Genomic DNA, 20466 nt, shown 5'->3' on the forward strand with positions numbered 1-20466 from the left:
GGGCTGCCCAAGTGAAGATACCTGGGTCACACAAGGCCTTTTTCTCGCCAGACCTAGCAGCACCTTGATCTAGTCTGGGGTTCTAGGAAGAAAGAGGAGAAATCACACACCCTGACTCCAAAGGAATCCTACCATTTTGAGAAGCTATACAGCAGCACTTAGTAGGCAGACAAGTAAAAAAGGGACCGAATTCCCAACCCACATCATCAGGTTCAGTTTGCCTCGCTGTAAGGACACTGACTCTGATACATGGAACCCTCACAACTTACCTCCCAAACACCACACACACACAAACACAAATACGAGTCTATTTAACGTTTCGTTCTCACGTCGCTGGAGCCAGGCATGGCGGCACCCATGTTTACTGTAATACATACATTTGAGATCCCAGCACTTGGGAAGCAAAGGCAAGAAGATGGCCAAGGGTTTGAGGCCAGCCTGGACGACCAGAGTGATACCTCAAATATTAAAATAACAGTAATAATTTCAAAGTTCTACTTTAACTTTTAAAAGGCTTATTGTACTGACTCTAGACTTCTTCAACAATAAACTGCTTTTGCAGACATTCTGGACAAAATGCACCACCAGAATGCCAGAATCGATATAGTGTGTTTAATTTTTTTTTTAAATGTTGAAAACTTAACCAGTCAATAAATGACTTTCTCAACATAAGCGTGCTCAGAAACAGTACAGGACCCCAGAAAGCATCTTCGGAAACTTACTACCCAAAAGCATGGGGATTTTAAAGACTAGATTCCAAGTCCATTGCTTGGATCAAAACGCCAAGACCTGCCACTTAGAACTGTGGGTCTTGAGCAAGCTTCTTAATACATGCTAATTCAAAGGTGTGTGTTCCAAAGATGAACTGTTAAATATCTGCTGCAGCTTTGTTAAATTAGACCCTGAGACGTTTCATAAAAGCATTTCCCTCCCTTTCCACTCATCATGCGGCATCAGCCTTGTAACTGATGAGGAAATTACACACTTTTATTCCTCCGCTGGCGAGTTCGTCATACACTGCAAGAAAGAAGCTGCCTTTTTTTTCATGGCTCCACCCTTTACAACTTCAAAATACTGTCACATACTCAGGAGGTGGGAGCTGCCGGCAAAATGACAGCTTACAGGCTCTGGAGCAGGGGAGATGCAGGTGACTTTCCCTCCAGAGACCCTGGCAGGTACTCGAGGGCCCTGGAAGGTGCTCGGACGCGGGAGCAATCTAGGGAAATGTTGTGGGGAACCTGGGGGAAGAGGGCAGAGGATGGCGCGGGGCTCCCATCTGGGGACAGACTTGGAAAGCAGGGAAGGAGGACGGCGCTGGGGTCCCACCCCGGGGAAACAGCAGAGAGGGGACAGGGTGGTTCGTGGCTCTCGGACCCTGAAAGACCTGGAGAGAGGGTACTGGGAGGCTCCGGAGTCCCACCTGGAAGGTCCCTGGGAGGGAGAGAAGGAGGGAGAAAAGGATGGTGCCAGGGTCCCACCTGGAGAGAGGTGACAGAGAGACGTGGGATCTCCCCCAAGAGAACGGAGGGGACAGGGGTCCCTCCCGGGAGGAGCTGGGGGAAAAGGGACGAGGTGGCGTGGGATCCCGCCCGGGAGTAGGAGGGGGGACAGGGCGGCGCGGGAGGAGAGCGGGGTGTCCCATCCCTGCGGCCTCCCGCCGGCTCGCACGCACTCACCTGAAGGCAGCAGGCTCCTCCTTGGGCGGCCGGGCCTGGGCGGACGCCGCGCCGCCGCCCCTTTTGTTGAAGAGCTTCTGGAGCAGGGTCGGGGCCATGGCGTGCACGCGGGCGGCCCCGGGCGGCCACGCTCGGGGGACCCGGCGGCTCAGCGCGCAGCCCACGGCGGCCGCGGCGGGGCCATGGCGACGGGGGCGCGGCCGCCCGGAGGGGCGCGAGCGCGGGACCGCTGCAGCGGGCTGGCGGGCGGTGCGGGGCGGTGCGGGGCCGCGGCCGGCGGCCGGTCATATGACGGAGCCGGCCCGCCCGGCTGACAGCTCGCACCCCGCGGGAGGAGGAGCGCGGAGAGGGCGGCAGCGGCGGCGGCGGCGGCGGCAGCAGCAGCAGCAGCAGCAGCAGCACGAGGGAGGGGGAGGAGCACGGGGGGAGGAGGAGGGAGAGCACGCGGGAGGGGGAGGAGCCCGAGGGAGGGGAGGAGCGCCAGGGAGCAGCACGAGGGAGGGGGAGGAGCACGGGGGGGAGGAGGAGGGAGAGCACGCGGGAGGGGGAGGAGCCCGAGGGAGGGGAGGAGCGTGGAGGGTGCGGGGAGGAGCGCCAGGGAGCAGCACGAGGGAGGGGGAGGAGCGCGGAGAAAGGAGGAGAGGGAGGAGCACGAGGAGAGGGAGGAGCACAAGGGAGGGGAGGAGCGTGGAGGATGGCGGGGGAGGGGGGGGAGCGCCAGGGAGCAGCACGTGGGAGGGGGAAGGAGCGCGAGGGACGGAGAGGAGCGCGCGGGGGACCGGGAGGAGTTCGGGGGATGGGGAGGAGCGCGAGGGAGTGGGGGAGAGGAGTGTATAGGAAGGGGCGATGTGGGAGGAGCTCCAGGGAGGTGGGGGGATCGCATGGGGAGAGGCTTGTAGGGAGGAGGGAGTTACGATCGCAGGGGTTGGGGGGGGGAGGAGGAGCGCGGGAGAGAGGGAGGAGCAAGGCGGCCCAGCGTCGCCATTGGCCGCCTTTGCCCGCCCTGCGGCGGCGGCATCACTAGGGGCGCGGCCCGAGGAGTCCCTGGCGCGCGGCGCTGACCCGCGCTGGAGAGGAGGGCGGGGTGCGTGGGTCTCCGCACACTTGAGCCACTGGGTGCGAGAGCGTGACTGCGGAGGTCTTTGTTCTTTGGAGAAAAAGCCCTTGAACTTGGTCCTCGTCTTGCCGGGTACAGGACTCCCGGGGGAGAAACTTGGTGCCCGAGGTTGCTGCTGGGGATTCTGGCCCAAATCACTCACTGCATTTCCAGGTCTTGGCAAGCTTCTGCCGCGGCCAGAGTTAAATCTGAATGAATTCACAATTTATTCAGGTCACTGTTTCGTTTGGTGTCTTGGGCCCCACTGGTACCTGGGTCACACAACAAGGTGCAGGTAGCTAAGCCCTTATTAAAACACCACACACACACACACACATACACACACACACACACGGAATCACTAGCTTTAGAAATTTGAGAGAAAACCATTTATATGGTTGCTTTCAACATATGGTTGCTTTTCTAGTTCAAATAATCAGGGCGCATAAGAAAAAAAATCTTCGGCATGCACTTTGGTTTGGGGGAAAAGGGTGTGTGCCTAAATTCATTTGCCTATGCTATCACTCTTCAGATCCCCTGAGAGTTCAGTGTGCTGTGGTGCAAGACTCTAAAGAACCTGCGGTTATGAAGCATCTGACCACATTCAAAACAGTTTATTAACCTGTTTCGCAACACTGAGCTCTCTCAAGTTTTTCAGACGGTAGGTAGTAGAGCTAGAGTTACTTCGAGTTCAACTTTGTCTCCTTCAAATTTGTGAACGGTGAACAAATGACCCACCAAGATTTCTTGGACTTGATCAAAAGAAGACCGTTAGGTCTGGAAACGTAGCTCAGTGGTTATAAACGCATGCTGCTCTTGCACAGGACTGGGCGCAGCAAGCGGGTCAGAAGGCTCACAACCAAGTGGAACGCCAGTTCAGAGGATCCTACTCCCTCTTCTGGCCTCCTAGGGCACTGCACTCACATGCACAAGCCACACAAGACACTGGCATGTGTGGAGTAAAAATAAAACTTTAATAAAGCACATTTAGACTTTAAAAGGCAAACCTATTTCACAAATATAAATAATCAAAAATAGGAGGATGGGGCAGAGCTCTGGGGGGGTTCAAGGCCCCAATCCAGCGGTTGCTTCATCATGTCTTCACCCCAGTCTCTAGCATTGCCGTATGACTCTGCATGTGGCTATCGAGAAGACAGGAATAGTAGAATACTCTGAACGTTTGCAGATAACAGAATAACAATGAACCAGGAACGGGCGGATTGGGAAAGGGCTGTCTTCTGTATGCTGATCTATCCACTAATCATGATTTGTTTCAATACATGTATGTTCTGTAATGTTTGGGTTTGATTTCTGTTAGGTTATCATGGACACTAGTAGTGACCTGCTGAAACCTGGTACTCCTTCTTCCTGACGAGGCTAGAGGGAAAATACTTAGAAGAGGTTTCCCTCCTCCTCACTGAGATAGAGTTATTAATATTTAAGATCTGGATAGAATGCTACAACTATCTTGATAGAAGATTGCAGATGGAACCAGGCCAAGAGATGGCGAAGACAGAGGCGTTAATGACATTATTAATCCACCATCCTGCTATTCTAAATGGATGTGTTCTATTAGAAGAGAAATTTTATCTGAGTCCAAAATCTATAAGAGAAACCCATCTGTAAAATTTTCCCTATAGCTTGCTGTATCGTGAATAAACTTGTTTTTAACTCCTAGCATGCCAGAGAAAACATGCAGCACCAGTAGTCCCTTTCTAGTTTCTCCTTTTGGTGGGGACTTACCCTAGAACAAACCAAACATGGTCTCACGGAGCCCGTGGTAGCCTTGAACTCACTATGTAGCTGAAATGGGCTTTGAACTTCTGATCCTGCTGCCTCCGAGTCCAAAGTACTAGGATTACAGGTGTGTGCTACTCACCTGGTTTACACAGCACTGGAGATAAAAGACCCAGGGCTTTGTGCACGCTAGACAAGGTGAGCTGCATGCCCAGCTGGCTCTGTTTTTGTTTGTTTTGATTTGATTTGGTTTGGTTTTTATTGTTGTTGTTGTTTTGTGTTTTTTTCTAGTATTTCAGAATATTTTTATCAGATTTTCCTTTCTTCGCCATTGTGGAAAGACAATGGAAAATTCTTAGTTCCCATCAGTGATTAATAAAAGCTCTAAAACAATGACAAAAATAACGTCTCCAGATTACTTTTACCTTAAAGAGCATTGCAGTATTTGGGCCATTCAATAAGGGAAGGAAGACTTATCTAATAGTAGTGGTTTGTTCCATTGTTGAATCCACCTTGTAGGAGATTCCAAATTCTATATCTTAGTGGGATAGGATGACTTATACATCCCAGCATCTGCGGGGTTGAGGGAGGATGATGGCCACAAGTTCAAGGCCAGCCTGGGCTACATAGTGAATTACACAGAGGAAGACCCTGTCTCTGAAACAAAACAAAAAGCACCAATCAGCACAAAATATCTCCATCTCACCACTTTTGTCTTTTGTAACACAGCAAGGAATAATTGTTGAGAGATTTTGTTAATATCCCAGGGAACAGGTGTGGTGGAACCTGCCTGTAATCCTAGCACTCAGGAAGGAGATAAAGAGGAGGAAACCTGGAGGACACAAAGTCATCCTCGGCTACCTGTGGAGTTCAAGGTCAGTCTAGACTACATAAAACCTGTCTCAAAATAAAGAGAAAAAGTTCATGAAATAGTTACCCTCAACTCAGGAATCAGCAAGCTCGAAAAATCTCTGATGGGGCCTAATGAGCCCAGGTGACCGAAGAGATAACTGACTGCAAACTGATCCTGTGGTGTCTGAAACAGAGCTCCATCTACCTGATGCTCTCACAGTGGCGACCGCCGACCCGCACCGTACTAAACTCAGGAAATGTTTGGAATCAACATAGTAATTGAACATTGCCTCCTTTTTGAAACCTACATACATGTTGGCATGGTGGAAGTTTGAGAAAGAGATAGACTCACGTAGTCCAGGCTGGATTCCACCTCGTTATGCAGCTGAGCACGACCTTGAACTTCCCATCCTCCTGCCTCTACTCCCAGATGCTGGGATTGCAGCATGTACCACCATGCCTGGCTCAGAACCTGCGAGCCTGGCAACCTGGATTTGATCCCTAGACCCCACAAAGTCCTCCTCAGACCTCCCCCCACACACACACACATATACATACACACATGGCACAGATACATTGTCTGTTTTCTTAGCTCCTCTCTGCAGGGTTTCTTTGCCCAGCCTCTCTATCCTTTAGGGGGCTGGCGGATGAATCTGCTTTGGCTTACTGAGCCACCTCACTGCCCTGTTCTCATTTCTGTCCTGAAACAGGATCTGCTGTGCACCCTAGGCTGGTCCCAAATTCAAGATCCTTCTAACTTCCTCTCCCAAGATTTCCGCGGTGCACCACCGTGCCTCACCCAGTTTTGTTTTGTTTTTTTTTTTACTCTGATTTTGTGTGTGCCGTGTGTAGTATGTGTACATGTTTGTGTAACCAGCCCATAGGGGCAGGGTGTTGCATCCATGTGGAGTCCAGAAAGACTTGCTCTCCATCTTAGTATGTGTGTGTGTGTTGTATGCACATGTACGTGTATGGCATGCGCACAGGAAAGGGACACATAACCTACTCTGTAACTCTCACTCCCTTCAGACAAGGCCTCTCCCTGAGCCTAGAGCCGGGCTGTTGACCAGCAAACCTCCTGCCTGTGTGTCCGTCCCCCGTGTCCCGTCCACCCCCCACCCCCACCCCCACTGTGCTAGCATTACAAGTATCCCTCCCCAGATTTGTACACAGGTGCTGGGATTTGAATTCCCGTCTTCACACTTATGGGGTGCTGTTATCCAGTGAGCCCCCCCCCACCTTGGCTTGTGAGACAGGGTCTCTCAGGGTAGCTGTGGCCCACCAACTCTGCTACACTGGGGGGCCAGCAAGCCCCGGTGATCCTCCTGTCTCTGCCTCCTTTGCCCTTGGATCATATCCACGTACACCCATGCCCAATTTTTTGATTAGGTGCTCGGGACCCAAACTCGGGTCTTTATGCTTGCACGGCGGGCCCTTCACCAACGGAGCCGCCACCCTCAGCACTCGTATTTTTGTTTTCCATCAACAATAATTTTAAATGTTTCTGGGGTACAGTGTAATATTTTGATACAAGCACCGAATTTTCAATGCTTATATCCAGCGTGTGTTAGTTAACATACTTTTTGTGGAGAGAACATTTAAAATCCACTGTTTTCGAAATTTGGAAATATGTACACTATTATTAGCTATGTCACCATGGTAACAATATGTGGCACACAGAAAACTTACTCCTCGTGAGTGAGACCTGATCTTTGGTCAGTCTTCCCTCCCCTGACTCTCCCCACCTCCTACACCCTCATTTTATTGTTTGACCTGCTTAGGTCTGTATACAAGTGGGGTCATCTAGTACTTGCCTTCCTGTGCCAGACTTATTGGCTTGGCATGAAATTCTCCATGTTACCCAAAGTGAAAATGCTTCCTTCATTCATAAAGACCGAATGGTACTGTATTCTAGTTACTACCACATTTTCTTCTAACTCGAATTCTAATTGGTCTTCATAATAAAAACCCAGAGTCAGATATCAGGGTGAAAACTGAAAGATCAGAGAAGCAGAGCAGCCAGCCACCGTGAAACTTCTAACCTCTAGGAGTCCTCAGACTGAGAAGGGGCTGAGCTCCTGTCTCCTCTCATTAAAGGTGTGAGCTTCCACCTCCTGGCTCTGTTTCTCTTTTAGACTGGATCAATCTCCTGTAGCCCAGGCTCACCTTGAACTCCTGATCTTCCTGCTTCCTCCTCTCAAGTGCTGGGATTAAAGGTGTGTGCCACCACTGCCTGGCCTCTATGGTTAACTACCTCCACTCTCTGATCTCCAGGCAAACTTTGTTAGCGCACAAACAAAATATCAGCATATTTTCTTTCTTTTTTTTTACTTGCATGTGTTCTTTTTTTTTTTTCCTCCCAAAGGTGTAAATTAAACCTATGCTTGTACATGCTGGGCAAGGGCTCTACCACTGAGCTTCATTCCCAGTTAGTCTGGCTTGATTTGGGGTGTATGGTTGTTTGTTTTAAGGCAGAGTCATTATTTTGTGGCTCGGGATGTCTCCAATTCAACGTTCACCCAATTTAGCCTCCCTAGTGCTGAGATCACAGGCCTGTGCCACCATTCTTGGCTTCACAAATAGCTTTTCTAATTTATGGGTTTTCGTTGTTGCTGCTGCTCTTTGCTGATCATGGTGGCATACACCTGTAATGCCAGCACTTTGGGAGACTGAAGCCTGGGGATGGCTGGGAGTTGGTGACCAGCCTGGATAATTTAGTGAAACTCCTATCGTACACAAGCAAACAAAATAAAAGGTAACTTTTTGTATGTGCACTACATGCTGGGAATGGATCCAGAGCCTGGCACATGTTAGGTATGCCATCTACCACCGAGGTTACCACCAGCTTAAAATAGTATTTTGGCACATTTATTTATACATAATTTTCAAGATATGGTCTCACTGAATGGCTCAGTTTAACTGTAGCCTAAGTAGCTTGGGTTGCTTTCAAACTGTAGACCCTTTGGTTTGGGCTACTCCAAATGAGCTTTTTTTTTCCTTCTCATCTTTTTCTCTAGTCCTCTCAAATGGACTATAAACTCTTACGAGATTGTTAATTCCCTAGGTGCGTGGCATAAAGCTAGACTGGTTGCTAAGGAAAGAAATACTTGTTGGATACATGAATGAATGAAAGACTTTATTCAGGAACTGAAAGGGCGCCCAGAAGAATCTGGAGATGTGCCAGAAAAAGTCTCAAAGAATCCTAATCCCTAGAAAATGGACGACAGATTGTGGTGTGGTAATGCCATGCTGTAGGAATTTCCTCTGAGCCCTGTGAGGAGCCAGGCATGACCCACTCAGCCTGCAGAGTTCCGTGAAAGAAGTGATCAGAGCTGCTTGTTCCATGGACTGCTGTTTTTCTTGGCCTCAAGGGAGAAATCAATGGAAGACATGAGACACCCAGACCCAGAAACCCAAGGAGAATCTGGCTCTTTCTTTAGAGTGTTCATTAGAGATTATAAAGCTGTCTCTTTATCCCCTTCAAATAAGGACTACTTCTACTCTTGCATACAGAAACAAGAGCTCAGAGAATCCTTTAACTCCCAGACACACCCCCACACCCCCCACACCCCCCACATTCAACTGCATCATTCCTTTATACTTGTTTCTTTTCAAAACCATAAAAAGCTCTGGTCTCCCAGGGTGCCTTCCATCTCCCTTAGCTCACCTCCTATATATCTGTCCCTGTAGTCCATATTCTTCCTTGGTCATCCCTCCCCTGGTCTCAGATCAGCACTTCAATCCTCTAATGCCCAGTCTGTCAGATGAGTTATCCTTGCTCCCTCTCAGTCTGTACTGTGAGGCCCTTCCCAGAAAGCTCAGTGACAACTCAAACCTAAGTTCTGTCTGTACTGACTGGTCTCACCTAGTTCTCAGGCTATAATTGATTTTTTTTGCGCGCGCACGCACACACACAGACACACAGACACACACACACACACAGACACACACACACAGACACACACACACACACACACACACACACACACACACAGAGATTTATTGCTTCAGCCTAGACTGAAACACAAGTTCCTATGATCTTGCTGTCTCTCCTCTTGTTTATTTTTTGGAGACAGAGTCTCACTGGGTAGCCCTAACTAACAAAGACTATTTAGGTCTAGCCTCTAATAGTCTTTTCCCAAGGTTCTGGAAGAGACAAAACCAGTGGCGAGAAATAATCTGAGGGAATTAGTCTAAGTACACTGAGCTCTCTCGTCCATTCACTTTATTCTTCTGAGACAAAATTCTATCTACACAGCTTCAGCCTGTTCTCATCCTTAGTTCCTCCCTGTCCCTTCACTTCCTGTCCTCTCATTTTTCTAAGTTCTTCCCATCTTCCATCTCCATCCTTGTCCTGTCTCCTCTCCCTCCAGTCCGGTTTCAAATTCACAAGTAATGCGGCATTCTCTGGTCCCTCAGCTTTCTCCTCAGGCAGGCCAAGTCTGAGCGGTAGCTAGGAAGCGTACATCAGAGCTCGATGAAGGTGGTATGTGAGAGCCCTTCTGTTCTGAGTGAATTAAAGGGGGGTTAAGCTTCCTACATAAGAAGCAAAGGTTTGTACCTAACACCTGCCTGGCCTTGGCTGTTGTCTCTGTGTGGATATTTACCTTAATTCAGGAGACTAGCAGGTGGTCTGGAATGCTTGTCTATCTGCATTTGTCCTTGGATGTTGAGAGGTATCTCAGATAAAGTACAGTTAGAAGTTCTTAGAAGAAGAATTAAATGTGAAAGCTACCTTAGCACACAAGAAAATCATTGCAGGAAACAGCTAATACATATATTTAAAAGCCAATATCACCAAGACTCCTTGAGGCTTGGCTTTTTCCTCTGGAAGAGCCCTGCTTCTTCCAGGTATCAGCCTTTGCTATACTCAGCTGAATTCCTGCTTCATATTTCTGTGTCCCGCAGCACCTAACTGGCCTTGAACTCACAGAGATCTGCCTGCCTCTGTCTCCTGAGTGCTGGGATTAAAGCTGTTCACCAACATGTCCAGCACCAGCTCTTCTCTTCTTGAGACAGTTCCTCCACACAGCCCCCTCTGACCTTGACCTCACAACTTTTCTACATATCTAAAATTAATTAGATTCATCATTTATTTATTTGTTTACTTGTTTGTCGTCTGTTTTTGAGACAGGCTCTCATGTAGTTCAGGTTGGCCTCAGACTGACTCTGACCTCAACTGCTGATTCTTCTGCTTCAACTACTAAGCACTAGGATTATAAATGTGAGCCACCACGCCAAGCCATGTGTCCATAATTTGAGACCTAACTTCTTTCCAGATTTGTAATTTTCTTCCTTTTCTTCATGCCATCAATGGCAACTTTATATAGACAAATTTCTAAATGGTCTCATTTAAATTAAAAAACAAACAAACACAGAGCCAAATATAGGGGTGAAAGCCTTAGAGAAAGATCAGGGAAACAGGGAAAGCCACAGCCAACCTTACCTCACCAACTCTGCAGCTTCCACATGCAAGTTACTTCTTGTGTACCCATGCCTTTATTGCCTTGCTGTTCTACTCTCTCATTGGCTCTCTTAGCCCAACTACCTCACTTCCTCTTCCTGCACAGCTCTGTCACTTTCTGCCTGTCTGTACAGACCTCCAGGTCTCTATGGTTGGTACCGGGATTAAAGGCATCTGTCACCATGCTTGGCTCTGTTTCCTAGTGTGGCCTTGAACACACAGAGATCCTGACTGCTAAGTTATAAGATTAAGGGCATGTGCTACCACTGCCTGACTTCTTTGTTTAAGTAAAATGGCCTGTGATTTCCTCTGATCTCCAGGCAAACTTTATTAAAGCACAAATAAAATATCACCACATTTCAGCACAAATAAAATATCACCACAACTTGGTCTTTCTGGCTTTTCCTGCCAAGAATCTTAGAGTCATTTTAGATCCTTTCTTTGTATCCCATATTCAGCTGCCAGCAAATTCTGGTGGCTCTGATTTCAAAAAATCCCCACTGGGCTGGAGTGAAGCTGCGTGGTACAGTGCATGCTCAGGATGTACAAGGCCTTCGGTTCAGTCCGTCACCAGCACTGCCAGAAACCAAACAGTAAACCAATGAAGCATCCAAACAGTCTCCATCACAAGGTGCCCACAACCTGGCGTATCGTCCCACATCTGCTGCCATTTGATTCAATCCCCTGGCATCCCTCGCTTCATCCCAACTGTTCTCATACCCCACTGCTTTGTTCTTTCCACGACAGTAGACTGAAATATGGAGGTCATGTTTAATCGGTCCTCGGTTCAGAACACCTCAGTGGTTCCCCTTGTCTTAGAGGGACTTACAGACCCTCCAGGTTGTGCTCCCCAGCTCCACTTTCACCTGTCTCCCAGTATCCCCCAATCCCCCTTGCTTATTCTGACCAGCTCATGGGCTTCCTTGCAGTTTTCAGTACACACCTGGCACTCTGTTGTCCAGTGGGGCCTTAATGGTCTGCGGGGGCGCATTCCCTGATGTGAGTGCAGCTCATTTTCTCCTCTGTGAGTCCTTGCAAACCATCCTCTTCAAAACTTCGTTCCCCTAGAACTGAGCGACCACAGATCCAAGCCTTTATGGATTTGTTTGCTTATTTATTTGAGACTTAGTCTTATTAAATAGCCCAGGGTAGTCTCAAACTCTGGGCATGCTTCCTGTCTCAGCCACTGGAGTGCTAGCATTACAGGCATGCATTACCATGCCTGGCTAGACTTTATGTTGGTTTTTGTTTGTTTGTTTGTTTTGTTTTGTCGAGACAGGGTTTCTCTGTGTAGCTTTGCGCCTTTCCTGGAACTCACTCTAGTCCAGGCTGGCCTCGAACTCACAGAGATCCACCTGCCTCTGTCTCCCAAGTCCTGAGATTAAAGGCGTGAGCCACCAACACCCAGCCTAGACTTTATGTTTTGATGGATATTGCAGATTCTTTCTGCGAAAAATGTGCGAGCATGTCAGTTTTCCCCACAGTGCGGTCAACTGCGGCTGTTAACTTTTTGGTTTAGGCAGGGGGTTTGCTGGTTTTGGTCTTTAGACATGGTCTCACCATGTAGCCCAAGCTGCCCTGGAACGGGCTAGGTAGGTCATAGCAAACTGGCCTTGAAGGTGTGGTCATCTTCCTGCCTCTGCCTCCTGAGCTCTGGGATTACAGACCTGTAGCCCATACCTGGCTGACACTGAGGCTATTCACTGATTTTGACAGAGTGTAGTTTTAGTTTTCATTTCCTGTTTTGTTTAGTTGTTGTATTGTTTTTTCGAGACAGGGTTTCTCTGTGTAGCTTTGCACCTGTCCTGGAACTCACTCTGTAGCCCAGGCTGGCCTCGAACTCACAGAGATCCGCCTGGCTCTGCCTCCCGAGTGCTGGGATTAAAGGCGTGTGCCACCACCGCCCGGCTAGTTTTCATTTTTATAAACAAGTGTTGGCATCACCTTAAGCACCGCTTGCAAAAGCCCCTTTGATTTCCCTGCCCGCGTCAATGGGCTGTGGGTTTCTCTTGCCTGCAGAGGCTCTTTGCACTTCTGGAAGGGAGCATTTGGTCTGGGACAAGAGTTGAGCTGGATGTTTCCCAGTCTGTCGTTTTCGTCTGGCTTTATTGATGGTGGGCATTTGTTCTTGCATTGTATTTATTTACTGTGTAAGTTTGTAGGTGTGTCACAACAGCAGGAAAGTGGAGGTGCTCACCCTCCAGCTGTGGGTGTCTGGGGTCGAACACAGATTGTCAGTTGGTGAAAAGTGCTTTTACCTACCGGGTGATCTCTTCAGCCCTGATGGTATGTGAGATGGTATGCTACTCACACAGATTTTTTAAAATGTGAAAGTCTTTTTTGTTAATACTATATGTTGTAGTTTCTGCATATTCAATTACACTTTTAAAAGGCCTCTCCTAGTCTCTGCCTCTCTCTGTCTCTGTCTCTGTCTCTGTCTCTGTCTCTCTTTCTCTCTCTCTCTCACACACACACACACACACACACACACACACACACACACACACTATGTACTTTTAATTTTAATCGAACTTTTAAAAACCCTTCCTGCATGTTGTCCATCTGGAACACATTTTGATGCAGATGTGGCATATACTTCCACCTTTCATGTGATGTGGCTGCTCCTTTCCTGGATGCTCTATTTTCTCCACAAATGTGAAGTCCCACCTAGGAGACTCTTAGGGAGACTTTAATGGCTGTGTTCAAGTTGAGTTAATATTTTTTTTCTTTGTGAACTCTGTGGCAGAAACCTCAGGTATGTTAATGAGAACTACAGATAAATCAAACCCATAGTGTGCTAAAGGCCAACACCCCATAATGTGTGTATAATGTCTCTAAATTGCAGCTGTACACAGCATGAGCACATGATTCTTGTATAATTAGTTCATTCACCCCACACACATCCGCTCCAGTCATGTCAAAGGGTGCTTTACCAGGGACTAGTAAATGGTTCTGGTTATTTGTCTTTCAAACTGACTCCACCTAGTATAAATTTACCTATCTTTGTGCAGCTAGCTGTGAAACTGAGCTTCTGGGTGTGAATGATAGGGACTCAGCTTTGGGACTAGGAATGATATTTCAAAGTTGGTGGTGCCTTGGGACTAAAGGCAGTTTACTTAACATCATCTTGCTAAAACACTTTCCCTTTAAACTAGGACACACATCTATCACTCAATGACAGTTCTCTTGATAAGGATAGCAGAAAGTTACTGAAAACTTCTGAACTTTAATAATTTTTTCTTTATTCTTTCTTTCTTTCTTTCTTTCTTTCTTTCTTTCTTTCTTTCTTTTTTTAAAGAAATTATCTCATTTTGTAGCTAAAGCTGGCCTGACCCTCACTATGTAGCCCAGGCTGGCCTTGGACTTAGGACAGTCCTCTTGTCTTAGCCTCTTGGGTGCTGATGTTACAGGTGTGCTCCACTACGTATGGCTCAACTTTTTGAAATAAGTCTTGAATCATCAAAAATAATTTTATAATATAGGTACAGTTTAGCTGTTTTATCTTAATGACTTGGAGCAAGTCACTTAACTTCTATAAGTCTTAGTTTTCTCATATACAAAACAATAATAGTATTACTGCTATGGGCATTGGGAAGAAATGCATTTAAAGCAGAGGTGTTAAGGGACTTTTTCAAATCTGATTCACAAAGACCAAAACCTAGGGGGCAAAAAGAGAAAAAAAGAAAAGATGAAAAGCCAGGCATGGCAGTACACATGTAATGCTAGCCCTTGAAAGGTGAAAGCCAGAGGTTCAGGTGTTCAAGGCCAACCTTAAGCTACAAAGCAAGTTCAGTTAGCTCTAGGCTACCTGAGACCCTGTTTCAAAAAGGAGGCAGGCAGACAGACATCTTTGTACAATCCCATAACTCAAAAAAAAAAAAAAACTATTTATTTTCTCCAAATCTAGAATTTGGTAGTTGGGTGACTGGAACACTTTTCACTACTTGTATCTATATATTTTCATCCTTTGATTTTACTCTGTGAATGTGACTAACTGTGTGTGTGTGTGTGTGTGTGTGTGTGTGTGTGTGTGTGTGTGTGTGTGTTTTAGGTATGTATTTGTAAACTTGGGTGTTGTTCCTCGGGCCATCCATCAGTTTTGTTTTGTTTTGTTTTGTTTTTCATTTTTTTTTCTTTCTCTTTCAGGCAAGGTCTCTTCTTCAGGGAAACCACAAACGGCAGCTGGTGAGTGTGCAGCAGGAGGGCTTGGAGGATGGGGTGGGGATGAGTGGGCTTAGGAGGCCACTGGGCTTGTGGAGGCAAAGCCAAAGACAAGGAGTGGAGCTGGGCCGCCTGGTCAAGAACATGAAGAACAAGTCCCTGGAGGGATCTGCCTGTTCTCCCTGCCCATCAAGGAACCTGAGATTATTGACTTCTTCCTGGGAGCATCCCGAAAAGTTGAGGTTCTAAAGATCCTGCCAGTGCAGAGGCAGACTCAGGCTGGCCAGCGGACCAGGTTCAAGGCTTTTGTGGCTACTGGGGACTAGAATGGTCATGTTGGTCTTGGTGTTAAGTGCTTCAAGGAGGTAGCCACTGTCATCCAAAGGACCATCATCTTCATTAAACTTTCCATCACTGGAGAGGCTGCTGGGGGAACAAGATTGGCAAGCCCCACACTGTTGCATGCAAGGTGACAGGCTGCCATGGCTCTGTGCCGGTGTGCCTCATCCCTACCCCTAGACACGCTGGCATCATCTCTGCTTCTGGGCCCAAGAAGCTGCTGCTGCTGCTGCTGGGCCAGGATTGATGACTGCTACACGTCAACCAGGGGCTGCTACCCTGGGCAACTTTGCCAAGGCCACCTTTGATGCCATCTCCATGAGCCACAGCTACTCAGCCCCATCCTCTGGAAAGAGACTGTGTTCACCAAGTCTCCTTATCGGGAATTCACTGACCATCTTGTGAAAACCCACACCAGAGTTTCTGTGCGGGGGACTCAGGCTCCAGCTGTGACCACCACATAAGGATTTTTGTACCAGAAAAATAAAGTGAATTCAGTCTTTCTTTCTCTCTCTCTCTCAAAAAAAAAAAAAAAAAAAAGACAAGGTCTCTTATTGAGCTGGACTCTTAAAATAGTCTGGACCCACCCACCTGTTTCTGACTCTCTAGAGCTAAGAGTACCAGTGAGTGTGTCCATGACAGGCTTCTTTTAAACAGGTTCTGGGGATTGAACCCAGGTCCTTGTGCTTGCAAGTCAAGCGCTTTACCAATAACTGGCCTCGGGTTTGATTTTATTAATAAGAACTTTTAAGAATCCTGCTATATCTGGTGCCCAACGTGGGGCGCCAGATGTAGATGTAACCAACAGTCTTATTAAATAAGAAACACAGAACCAATGTTAAAGAGAAAGCCGAGAGGTCAGAGCTCAGAGCTAAAATCTCACCCTCTCTCTTTCGGGAAGCTGGGACACCGCAGGAGGAAGGGTGAGATTTTAGCTCTGAGCTCTGACCTCTTGGCTTTCTCTTTTACATTGGTTCTGTGTTTCTTATTTAATAAGACTGTTGGTTACATCTACACACATACACTTAAATAAATGGATCAAAGCTATAAATAAATGGATTGAAACTATACAGAACACTCATGCCACAGAGTAAGCATGTAATAAATGTCAGTAGTTACTTAAAAATTTAACTTAATTATAATGCTTACTTCCCATTGAAATAAAGGTAACCTGAAAAAAGTTCTCAATTATCCCTGAAATAACATTTCTTTTTTTTTATTTTATTTTATAATTTAATTTAATTTTACATATCAGCCACGGATTCCCTTGTTGTCCCCCCTCCTGCCCCCCCCCATTTCTTTTATCTTTTTTCTTTTTTGGTTTTTTGAGACAGGGCTTTTCTGTGTAACAGTTCTGGCTGTTCTGGAACTTGTCTTGCAGACCAGGCTGGCCTTGAACTCCCAGAGATCCACCTGCCACCATTGCCTGGCAAAATAAATGTTTTTAAAAATGTCTTTGTGACACTTGTTATTGGTCATTACTCTATGATGCAGGTTTTTACATGATCTATGTAGTCCTCAAATAACTGTGTGATATGATCTTATTGTTATATCCACTTCATTTGTTAGAGTACTGAGGCTTAGAGAGGTTTAAAAAGTTGTCCAATGCAATGCTAAAGCCGATGCACCATGTACTGGGAGGACAGAATGGAACAGCCTTCACTTGGTGTGCATGGTGATCGGGATGGAGTCTAGCGCTTCACATGTCTGGGCAAGGGCTCGACAACTGGATTACATGACCAGGACAAATCTAACAGTCTTCAAAGAGTTAAGTGTTTGCAAACACTCACCACCCTGGTGGGTCACAGTGTGCATATCTGGAACCTTGCACTCGGAGGCAGAGGCAGGAAGGCAAAGGGTTGAAAGCCAGCCAAAGGTGTGCCAAGGTCCTTCTGAGACTCATACCAAATTCGTCTTATCGTTATGCGTGTTGGCTTTGATCTGATGCAACGAATTGATTGGGCTTTTATACATTGATTTTTTTTTTATAATTACAGGATAGAAAGTGAAAATGACAACAAAATTTTTTCTACTCAATTTGCAGAGTGAGAGCTAATGTCAATCTGTGTTATCAGAGGCTTTTTTTGTTGTTGTTGTTGTTGTTTTTTGTTTTTTGAGACAGGGTTTCTCGGTGTAGCTTTGGAGACTGTCCGGGAACTCGCTCTGTAGACCAGATCCCCCTGCCTCTGCCTCCCAAGTGCTAGAATTAAAGGCGTGTGCCACCACCGCCCAGCTTATCAGAGACTTCTTTAACTGTGGGAAAAAACTGAAGTCAAGAGAAACAAAGATGGGGGGCTGTAGAGATGACACAGTGGTTGAGAGCACATACTGCTCTCCCAGAGGACCCTAGTTCAAGTCTCAGAACCCACATTAGCAGCTCCCAACTGCCTTAACTCCAGATCCAGGAGAGTCCAAAATCTCTGGCTTCCTCAGACATGTGCACACACGTGCCCATACCTACACACACACACACACACACACACACACACACACACACACACTTACTTAAAAATAATTAAAATAAATCTTTAAAAAAGAAACAAGAAACACAGTTATGTAAGCCACAGGTCCTGGGGTCTCTGAGAGCAGCGGCTATACCAAGCAGAGGAGCTTAAGCAGACAGGCAGTCTATTAGGTCTTATTGATTGACAAGTGTTCTGAGGACATGCTAAGGATTTAGTATTTTCTCCCAGAAGCAACAGTAAGCCATTAAAAGTGTGTTCATTTATTTATTTATTCAGCTATATGGTTGGATGTGGTTTACATTTAGTCTTTCATATGCTAGGCAAGTGCTCTGTCATATTGCAGAGCTTCATGGACTAAAAAAAAAAATTCTTTATGATTTATAGTAAGACCAATTATATTGTTTAAATTTTAGAGGGCTGGGGAGAGTTGCTAGAGTGTGTCCCTTTCATGTACAAGGGCCTAGGTTCAATTGCCAATACAAGAAAGAAAGAAAGAAAGAAAGAAAGAAAGAAAGAAAGAAAGAAAGAAAGAAAGAAAGAAAGAAAGAAAGAAAGAAAGAAAGAAAAAGGAAGACAAGATTACTTCAGGCTAATGCATTTATTTCACCTTGGAAGTCCTAATGTCAATAAGTCTATCACTGAACTGGTTTTACCAAATAAGGATAAACACATGTGAAAACAATTAAAATTAATTTTAGCTATCACTCCCGAGAAAAGAAAATAATCTCATCGCTCCTCAGAAAAGTTTTGCTATTCCATATACATAAGCCTCCAAGTGGCTAAAGGCTGCCTCTTTCCGTATTACACCTCAGCCCCTGGATGAAGAACCTTATGGAGCTCCAGGATGCAAGTGCGTCTGTCTGAGCAGAGTGGATTGCAATGGAGACTCTGCTGCCCCCTGGTGGCACCCGCTGCCTTTCACTGATTCTCTGTTGTAGCTCAGAAGATTGCTAGCCCATCCTGCCTCCTCTGGTGAAGACCACTGGATCTCTGCAGCACTGCACACAATGCCTCCTTGCAGCATGCAACTACATGTGCCCGTACCCACTTAACAATGAACCCCCTTTGTAGGTACAGTTTTACAACCAAAGCCTGACAGAACACGTAGGACCTGGAACTTCCTCTCTCATCTTCAGGGTCCTTTTTAACTTGTTACCTTTGAGAAAGTGATTGGGTACTATTTCAAATTTGCCTGCTAGGGATTTCAGTGATCCGTAGCCTATGCTCATGTAAAAGCATTAACTTAGACTTGTCTGCATATACATTTATTTGTTTGTAACTCACTTTAGATTTCATTTGGGCTTGTTGTTTTCTCTCTCTGTCCCTCCCTCCTTCTCTTCCCCCATCCTTCCTTTCTTCCTTCCCTCTCACTGCTCTCCTCTTCCTTCCTGTTTTCCCCATTTCATTGTTATTTGAGACTATGTAGCCCAATTTGGCTTCGAATTCACAATTTTACTTCCTCAGCCTCCCAAGAATTGAGGACTGGTGATTTGCTCATTGTCGACCTATGGAATCCCTCTTTTTTTCTAGCTGAGGTCAGATCTAACTGTCAGAAGGTCTCAGATAGTGGCAAGACTCTGCCTCTCAATGCCATCTAGGCACATAAGCATCCAGCTCATTGGCTGGACTCAGTCATCTGTACTCACGGTCTTCTGCTGAGTCCAGAGTTCCCTTGTGCAAACTCCCTTGAGTTGGGGGTTGTTTTCTCTTCCTTTCCCCTGATGGGAGGATATTACTACACATTACCATGTTCTCAAATTTCTAATTTTTTTTTACCTTAGCCTTCTGAGTGCTGGGCTTACAGGTGTGTGTCCCCACACCCGGCTTTTCTTTGTCCTAAACACTTGAGCACATAGGACATGTTGGGAGCCTGTCTACTTCCCAGCTTCTTGCTTCCTGCATGAGCCAAAGCTTGCTTTCTATGGCCTACAGCCCAGTTTGGGCTGTTTAGGCACTAGCATGCCTGAACTCTCTCCTCTTAAGTCTCGTTAGCTTAGCTGGGCAGTGGTGCCTTTAATTCCAGCACTTGGGAGGCAGAGCCAGGTGGATCTCTGTGAGTTCGAGGCCAGCCTAGTCTACAGAGCAAGATCCAGGACAGGCACCAAAACTACACAGAGAAACCCTGCCTTGAAAAACCAAAACAAAACAAAAAACTCATTAGCTTATTTATCTGTGGGTGCTCATAGGTTCCCAGAGATATGATGGCTAATATGGTAATCAATCAACCAATCAATCTCCCCCACCCCTGTGAAGAGGCAAGCTGCCTTGCTTTTCCTCATAGTCTCTTCTGTCACTCATAATCCCTCCTTTTCTAGAACAAGAGTGGACATTTCTTATTGATTTAGCTGGTCTTTGTATATAGCTCTAGATGGCCTGGAGCTCATTATGTAGAGCAAGCCAAGCTCATACTCATAGAGATCCACCTGCTTCTGCCTCCTGAGTGCTGGATTATGGTTATGAACTATCATGCTCCATTTTGTTTGTTTATTTATTTATTTATTTATTTTGAGAAAGAAAACCCTAGTCTTACAAAAGATAGGTTTGGAGCTGGGCAGTGGTAGCACATGCCTTTGATCCCAGCACTTGGAAGGCAGAGGCAGGTGGATCTCTGAGATCGAGACCAGCCTGGTCTACAGAGTGAGTTATAGGGAAGCCAGAGCTACACAGAGAAACCCT

General features: G+C 46.5%; 1 protein-coding gene and 1 long non-coding RNA gene across 3 annotated transcripts in view; one reads left to right on the forward strand and one right to left on the reverse strand.

Moving 5' to 3' along the window:
• Nucleotides 1-1932, reverse strand: part of Fnip2 (folliculin interacting protein 2) — a 116911-nt gene extending 114979 nt beyond the window's left edge. Inside the window, exon 1 of one of the 2 annotated variants that reach the window (XM_015999591.3) lies at nt 1677-1932. In XM_015999591.3, coding sequence (XP_015855077.1) covers nt 1677-1774 — 98 coding nt within the window. In that variant the 5' untranslated portion in view covers nt 1775-1932. The remainder of the gene's footprint in view (nt 1-1676) is intronic. The other variant, XM_015999590.3, reaches the window with a different exon arrangement.
• LOC107401698 (uncharacterized) lies at nt 968-15837 on the forward strand. The gene is made up of 3 exons (XR_001578598.3): nt 968-1175; nt 3305-3433; nt 14972-15837. It is a non-coding gene; the product is annotated as an uncharacterized LOC107401698 (long non-coding RNA).
• Nucleotides 15838-20466: the final 4629 nt, after the last annotated feature.

Source organism: Peromyscus maniculatus, chromosome 6, assembly GCF_049852395.1.
Source record: "Peromyscus maniculatus bairdii isolate BWxNUB_F1_BW_parent chromosome 6, HU_Pman_BW_mat_3.1, whole genome shotgun sequence".
Classification (NCBI taxonomy): domain Eukaryota; kingdom Metazoa; phylum Chordata; class Mammalia; order Rodentia; family Cricetidae; genus Peromyscus; species Peromyscus maniculatus.